At 44.1% G+C, this 8,518-nt stretch overlaps 1 protein-coding gene across 1 annotated transcript; it reads left to right on the top strand.

Annotated features, from left to right (window-relative positions):
* LOC131359146 (D(1)-like dopamine receptor) lies at positions 1-2,621 on the top strand. Its single transcript, XM_058398770.1, has one exon. The coding sequence runs from the start codon at positions 898-900 to the stop codon at positions 2,242-2,244; it is 1,347 nt and encodes a 448-aa protein (XP_058254753.1). The 5' UTR covers positions 1-897; the 3' UTR covers positions 2,245-2,621.
* The last annotated feature ends 5,897 nt before the right edge of the window (positions 2,622-8,518 follow it).

The raw sequence follows: 8,518 nt of genomic DNA, 5'->3' as shown, positions 1-8,518 counted from the left end.
TAAAGATGGACACAGGTGGTTACAGGAAGGTGAGCGCGCGTGCGAATAAAAATTTGAAATAATACATAAATAAAAAAAAAACGCGCGGAGGATGGAGTGAACGGAGAAGTGCACCGGTTCAGTGAGGAGAGGAGAAATGTGGCGCTGATGAATGGGTTTCTCTCTCTCTCTCCCTGCGTGGACGTGGGAAACCTCAAGGAGCTGAAATCTGCTCGGTTTATGTTTTAAGGAAAAAGGGGAGATGAATTAAAGAAAGCGCGCGCGCAGCCGGAGTAGAGGAGGACTGGGCGCAGAAATCCTACTGTACGAGCTGGACACAGTGGAGGTCTAAAGCTGTTGTTTTAACTACAAATCTAGAAATCTTGTGAAAGTAGTGATATGTGAGGAGCCGCGAAAACACCGAGCACGAGAAGAAAAGCAGGACAAAGAGGAATAAGGGACAAAAAAGCGCGTAATGCGCGAGACATGAGTTTCCTGAATGACCAGACATGGAGGAAGGATCAGACATCCTCAGTGAAGGAGGGAAGTTTTAGAAATGATGAAAGATTTGGATCTTAACAAAATCCAGAAAAACAGGACATTTGTTTGGTGAAACGTTGGGAAGGAATCAGAAATCAAGATTATTTTAGTTTAAAAAGCGGATTTTATTTATTTGTTTATTTATTCGTTTTTGGATTTTGATTTTTTTTTTAACTTCATATGGAGAAGGTTAGTCCTGTAGCAGAGAAGTTGTGACTCCACTGATGGACTTTTAGCCTGATTTTTTGGATGAATCTAAATGGAGAATATTCGGTAAATTCAGTGCACATTTGCACGAGGCAGAGAAGGGAGAGTGCACGCGCTCGGACCTGAGTCCAGAGAGAACCCGTCGTTTTGTGCATTGTTTAATTTGTCCAAATGAGGAACTCGACGAACGAGACGGCGGTGGTGCGATCGGACGACGATGACGACGAGGACGGGGCGGAGCGTGGGCGGAGCGCCAGGGTCCTGCTGGGATTGGTTCTCTTCCTGCTGATCATCTGGACGCTGCTGGGGAACACGCTGGTGTGTGCCGCCGTGGTGAAGTTCCGGCATCTTCGCTCCAAAGTCACCAACTTCTTCGTGATCTCGCTGGCCGTGTCCGACCTGTTCGTGGCCGTGCTGGTGATGCCATGGGAGGCCATGTCCGCCGTGGCCGGGGCGTGGCTCTTCGGACGCGTGTTCTGCGCCATCTGGGTGGCGTTTGACATCATGTGCTCGACGGCGTCCATCTTGAACTTGTGCATCATCAGCGTGGATCGCTACTGGGCCATCGCCAGCCCGTTCCGTTACGAGCGTAAGATGACGCAGCGTGTGGCCTTCGTGATGATAGGCGTGGCCTGGACACTGTCCGTGCTCATCTCCTTCATCCCCGTGCAGCTCAACTGGCACGAGGCGGACGAGGACGAAGACGCTGACGTCCTCGGAGAGCTTGACTTCAACAGAAGCATTAGTGACGACAACTGTAAAGCTAACCTGAACCGCACGTATGCTATCTCCTCCTCGCTGATCAGCTTCTACATCCCGGTGGTGATCATGATCGCGACCTACACGCGGATCTTCCGCATCGCACAGACGCAGATCAGACGGATCTCCTCGCTGGAGAGAGCGGCAGGACACGACTGCGGCGGAGAGAACTCCAACTCGCTGAAAACAGCTTTCAAAAAGGAAACCAAGGTCCTGAAGACGCTGTCGGTCATCATGGGCGTGTTCGTGTTCTGCTGGCTGCCATTCTTCGTGCTGAACTGTGTGGTGCCTTTCTGCCAGTGCGTCAGCGACACCACCTTCGCCGTCTTCGTCTGGTTCGGCTGGGCCAACTCCTCGCTCAACCCCGTCATCTACGCCTTCAACGCTGACTTCCGTAAGGCTTTCTCCTCCATCCTGGGCTGCCACAAGCTCTTCCCCAGCACCACCGTGGAGGCCGTGAACTTCAGCAACGAGCTGGTGTCCTATCACCATGACACCACGCTGCAGAAAGAAGCTCCGCCTCCCATTCCGCCCAAAGAGGAAGAGCGTGCGCTGCGGGCTCATAAGACTTCCTCTCTGAGCTCCTCCTCTTCATGTGTGGGAGTGGGCGGAGTGTTTCGCGATCACACACGCGTGCTGCTGCCCAGTGTGGGCCGGTGCGAGTGTGAGGCGGAGATCTCGCTGGACACCATCACACCCTTCACCTCCACTGCCATGATGGAGTGTGGCGGGATCCCGGGACAGATCATCGACGAGTGATCCATCAAAAAAACCCGATAACCTCAGACTAGAGATCTGATCAGTGATCAATAATCAGTAATCAGTCTGTTCACTTGGTTATGTTAATGAGCAGGTCTGACTTTAGTGTAATAAACACTGTGTCCAGGGAACAAACACTGCCTTAGAAGCAGATAGGAAACACCTGCGTTATTACCTGAGTTCTACACTGGACCTTTAAGAGTCCAGCTTAAGAGAATAATAATAATAATGTGTGTGTGTGTTCTCTCTGTGTGTGAGTTTTGTGTGTGTGTGTTCTCTGTGTGTGAGTATTTCCACGTGTGTGTGTGTGTTCTCTCTGTGTGTGAGTATTTCCACATGTGTGTGTGTGTTCTCTGTGTGTGAATATTTCCACGTGTGTGTTCTCTGTGTGTGAGTATTTCCACGTGTGTGTGTGTGTTCTCTCTGTGTGTGAGTATTTCCACATGTGTGTGTGTTCTCTGTGTGTGAGTATTTCCACATGTGTGTGTGTTCTCTGTGTGTGAGTATTTCCACGTGTGTGTTCTCTGTGTGTGAGTATTTCCACGTGTGTGTGTGTGTTCTCTCTGTGTGTGAGTTTTTCCACGTGTGTGTGTGTGTGTGTTCTCTCTGTGTGTGAGTTTTTCCACATGTGTGTGTGTGTGTGTGTTCTCTCTGTGTGTGAGTTTTTCCACATGTGTGTGTGTGTGTGTTCTCTCTGTGTGTGAGTTTTTCCACATGTGTGTGTGTGTGTGTGTGTGTTCTCTCTGTGTGTGAGTTTTTCCACGTGTGTGTGTATTCTCTGTGTGTGAGTTTTTCCACGTGTGTGTGTGTGTGTGTATTCTCTCTGTGTGTGAGTTTTTCCACGTGTGTGTATTCTCTCTGTGTGTGAGTTTTTCCACGTGTGTGTGTATTCTCTGTGTGTGAGTTTTTCCACGTGTGTGTGTGTGTGTGTATTCTCTCTGTGTGTGAGTTTTTCCACGTGTGTGTATTCTCTCTGTGTGTGAGTTTTTCCACGTGTGTGTATTCTCTCTGTGTGTGAGTTTTTCCACGTGTGTGTGTCTGTGTGTGTATTCTCTCTGTGTGTGAGTTTTTCCACGTGTGTGTGTCTGTGTGTGTATTCTCTCTGTGTGTGAGTTTTTCCACGTGTGTGTGTGTGTGTTCTCTCTGTGTGTGAGTTTCTCCACGTGTGTGTGTGTTCTCTCTGTGTGTGAGTTTTTCCACGTGTGTGTGTGTGTTCTCTCTGTGTGTGAGTTTTTCCACGTGTGTGTGTGTTCTCTCTGTGTGTGAGTTTTTCCACGTGTGTGTGTGTGTTCTCTCTGTGTGTGAGTTTTTCTCTGTGTAGATTTTTTCCAGATGCTGAAATATTATTATTTATTAACATCATCAAGGACATTTTGGATTTTTTAAACTAAAGACATCAGCATTGTGGTGAATGTGTGTGTGTGTGTGTGTGTGTGTGTGTAGAATTGGTTTTGTTTGTGCTGCATTACATAACATTTTAAGATATAATAAATAAAATGGCGCTGGTCTATGGGATCATCACGTGTGGACTGTTGGGCTGCACACTGTAACCATGGCAACACTCGCTAGGATCAGTTAGCTATCAAACTAGCCATGCTTGTGCTCCAGATTAGCAGACGAAATAAAGATTAGCGTAACTCTGCTGATCAGGAGGTTGTTTATACCAATCCAGCTACAAACATGTTTCTAATTTAAACTCTTTCCCTTGTTTCATTTTTAGCCTTACTTCAAAATAATGAGCATCAAAAGTCAACCAGTTCATCCCAACATCAGTCCCTGAAGAATTTGCCATCACAGAAATTAACACAAAATCACGAAAACTCCATGATATGCTGATGATTCGAAGTGATGCAGATTTTCCGCAGATTCGGGTTCAGCCAAACCTAAGAGAAAGTCATTAGATACACTATATTATCAAAAGTATTGGGACACCCCTCCAAGTCATTGAGTTCAGGTGTTGTTTTTCAGGGGTTGAAAGGAACTGAAAGGAACTCTTAATGCTTCAGCTTCATACCAAGACATTTTGGACAATTTCATGTGGGAACAGTTTGGGGATGACCCCTTCCTGTTCCAACATGACTGCACACCAGTGACCAAATCAAGGTCCATAAAGACATGGATGAGTGAGTTTGGTGTGGAGGAACTTGACTGGCCTGCACAGAGTCCTGACCTCAACCCCATAGAACACCTTTGGGATGAATTAGAGTTGAGACTGTGAGCCAGACCTTCTCGTCCAACATCAGTGCCTGACCTCACAAATGTGCTTCTAGAGGAATGGTCAAAAATTCCCATAAACACACTCCTAAACCTTGTGGAAAGCCTTCCCAGAAGAGTTGAAGCTGTTATAGCTGCAAAGGGCGGGACAACTCCATATTACATTCATGTGCAGGTAAAGGCAGATGTCCCAAAACTTTTGGCCTGGCTCGCAGTCTCCGCTCTAATTCATCCCAAAGGTGTTCTATGGGGTTGAGGTCAGGACTCTGTGCAGGCCAGTCAAGTTCCTCCACACCAAACTCACTCATCCATGTCTTTATGGACCTTGCTTTGGTCACTGGTGTGCAGTCATGTTGGAACAGGAAGGGGTCATCCCCAAACTGTTCCCACAAAGAGCATGAAATGAAAGGACGTGAGAGCTTGCTAGTTTTATAAACAGCTAACAGAAATAAACGTGAATAATCCAGCAGAACTTTATACACACCGGTTATTTACGATGTGTACAAATTACACAGATGATATAAGAAGCTAGAACAGTGTGTGAAGCTGGGATTCAGACATTGTGTTGATTACATCGTTGGAGCTGGACAGTATGATTCATTACGGTTTCAGTGACTGCTTGCTGGTCATGAGGCTCCGCCCCTTTCACTGATCTACCAATCACCAGCTCAGTGTCCAGTAAAGGTGAGGAGAGGTTTATTTTCTCTGCAAGAAAATCACAACACAATGCTGCAGTGAGATATTTGATCATTTGATCCTTTAAAACATTTGACACAAAAACTCACTGATTAAATTTGACTCTCATTTAAATCCTGGAATCATTTCAGCTCCAAACTTCATAAATCTCCTCATTTTAACTCACTAACAGGACTCATTATTTCCACTGACTTTTTCTTCTTGATGGTTGTTGTGATTTCATGCGGCTCTGAATCCCGTGAGAACAAAGTCCAGCCTGAGGCCAGACGTCTGTGTTTTACAGTAACGTTGTTTCATGTCAGCTACATGTGGTTGAAACAACAATAAAAGCTTCTTGACTTGACTTGAAAAACATTCAACTTAGGCACAAAGAGGTACATATGGCAGAACCCCAACCCCCTGGGAGCTCCGCCCCCGCTGTGAGGTGTGGTGGTGGTAGCATCGTGTTTAGACTGCAAATTTTACAGTTTCAGTATGTTAGAATTTAAGTTTCAGTGTTTCAGTAGATTTTACAATTTCAGTGTTTCAGCATTTCAGCTGTTCAGTATTTCAGTGTTTGTGTTGACATATTTTAGTGGTCAGTGTGTTTCAGTGTTTTTGTGTTCCTCCATGTCTCTCTGTCCCATCTCTCTGATCCATTTCAATCTCTTTAAAAGACCACTCCACACAAATTAGGTGGAAATGATGAAAAGACACTCTGTGTGTGTGTGTGTGTGTGTGTGTGTGTGTGTGATTGGGGGGGGGGTTCAGAAGTCATCCAGCTGTATGGAGCTTTTCATCCTGAACAACAAAAGAGTCAGAGATTCTGCTCACACTGACCTCTAACACACACACACACACCTGTGTTTGGTCACACTGAGTCACTGCTTCAACAGGTGTGTGATGCGGGGACAAATCCAGAGCAATAAATCATAAAATACCCCCCCCAAAATATTAATAAAATAAGTTTAAATCAATAAAATACATGTTTAAAAAAAATAAAAATCAGGGTTAATTGTTGATCAAACTCACTTCCTGGGCAACTGATACACACCTAAAACAGTTCTTCTAGTGTGTTCTGATATTTAAGAGTTTGTATTTTCCATATAAAAGGTTTATTATTATTATTATTATTATTATTATTATTATTATTATTATTATTATTATTATTATTTATATGTAAAAAAAACCCCTCCATAATAACTATGACATCATAACCCGAGATTGATTCCCATCCAGCTCCTCGTACGTAAACACTCTCAGCTCGAAGACCTGACTGGAGAAAAACAGAACATTATATTAGCTCTGAAAAATTTGGCTAACATCATCCTTCCGGTCGGGCTTCACATCAAACAGCATGCCATCAATCACGCTAATGGAAGCAAACGCAACACTTCTCGGAGTATTTCAGCTCGATAATAACTCACCGTCCTGGAGCTCTTTAGAAAATGGAGCTGTAATGTGGAGTACTGGCACCAGAGACGAAGAAGATGAAGTTTACCAAGAGAACACGAGACTTTCGGATCGTTTCTCAACATAATAATAAAACTCCAAGACGCTAGCACAGAGCAACGCTAACAAAATATCAGTGTATGAAATATTCTCATCGTTCTGATATATGATGCAGCTGAGAAAGTTTTATCTGTGTTAGACTTTATAACCTAAACTACACTGAAGGATATCATGCGCTGTACTTTCAGTGTATTATGCTAATACACTGTACTACACTAACCGCATGCTGTGGGTTACACGCCTACTGAAATACTATACAGCTGTATTTTGTGTGTGTGTACACTATGCTAATACACTAATACTGTCACTACACTAATGCTATTAATACTACTACTATATACTACTGCTATACTGACCCTATGTAACCCCCCTGGGTCCTACTCGCAACCGCTCCAAGCAAGTCTCGAACCCGGGTCTCCAGCATGGGAGGCGGGTGCTCTAACATAGAGGCTAAAGACTGCAGCCCCTAGCGTCAGTCACTAGTATGTCCTCTTGAGATCAGGGGAGTGAGGTCTACCTGCACAGCACCTACTGCTGGCCTCCGTTACACCTATAGTATTCTGTATGTTACAGTATGTATGCACCAATGCTAATGCTAATGCTAAAGCATGTACTATAGCAATATTATACCAATATTAAGTGCTGGAATGCTTATCACTTATCAGCTATACTGATAGTGAGTAGGTATGAACTATATTTGCACTATGCTAATGTAGCATTGTTATACTATGTGTTAAACTGACAGGATATTGAATGCTACGCTAATTCTACAGAATGTATTGCTTTTAAAATATAGTATTCATGCACCTAGTGAGTACTGTATTAATATCATGAATTAGAGCGGAGACTGTGAGCCAGACCTTCTCATCCAACATCAGTGCCTGACCTCACAAATAACCACGCTTCTAGTGGAACGGTCAAAAATTCCCATAAACACACTCCTAAACCTTGTGGAAAGCCTTCCCAGAAGAGTTGAAGCTGTTATAGCTGCAAAGGGCGGGACAACTCCATATTACATTCATGTGCATTGTATGTCTAACATACAGTGTATGTTAGACTGAAATGAGAGTAAATGGATACTATGATAGACACTGATCCTGGGGTTACTACACCACACTGATGCACTAAAGTTTCTCATGATGATGTATTAGATAAATAAAAACACAGAATTAGATTCATGTTAATAAACAACGCTATTTATCTCCACTTTTTTTAAAGGTTTATGTATTGATCGAGGAGTAAAATCTCATCTGACTCACAGCTCCAGCATATTTTTACACCGAGTGTGTGAGACGAGGCTATAAACGAGTGTAAAAGCTTTTCAACTCCTCTTCAGTCCTCCTCGAGAGTCTCCGCGTCACCCGCAATCACTGTCCTTTAGTGTGTGTTTGTGTGTGTGTGGGTGTGTGTGTGTGTAAAGACAAACGACTGGGGGAGGGTTGAGTGCACTTGGATGAAGTGTGTGTGTGTGTGTGTTATCCTTGTCCTTTATTTATGTTCTGTTCTAGTTCAGATATTAACTGAACAGAAAAAATGTAAAATAGTAAAAAAAATCCTGGACGACTCAGCACTTTTTGGTGTGTGTGTGTGTGTGTGTGTGTGTGTATTGACTCCAGTAATTAGCATAGCTGATGTGATGGAGGTCAGTGATCCATGAGTGGGTGTTTGTTATGGGTTAAAGTTGTAAAATAATATGAGATTAGCATGGTTAGCTGTCGATAGCCAGAATTTCTGCTACGTGTATTTCTTTGTGTCTTTTTCCCGTGTGTTTACAGACATCAGCGTCTCACAGAGAGTCAGAAAACACATCAACGAGCGTGTTTGAGACGCTGAACACCAGAGCAGACTGAGGAGACACCAGACATGTACAGCG

Source organism: Hemibagrus wyckioides, linkage group LG09 (assembly GCF_019097595.1).
Source record: "Hemibagrus wyckioides isolate EC202008001 linkage group LG09, SWU_Hwy_1.0, whole genome shotgun sequence".
Lineage (NCBI taxonomy): Eukaryota > Metazoa > Chordata > Actinopteri > Siluriformes > Bagridae > Hemibagrus > Hemibagrus wyckioides.
Note: the sequence above shows the minus strand (reverse complement) of the source record. Positions and strands in the feature narration are given on the sequence as shown.

What these genes read in the sequence shown, in the direction of transcription:
- LOC131359146 (XM_058398770.1), top strand. Translation starts at nt 898, where the DNA reads ATGAGGAACTCGACGAACGAGACGGCGGTGGTGCGATCGGACGACGAT.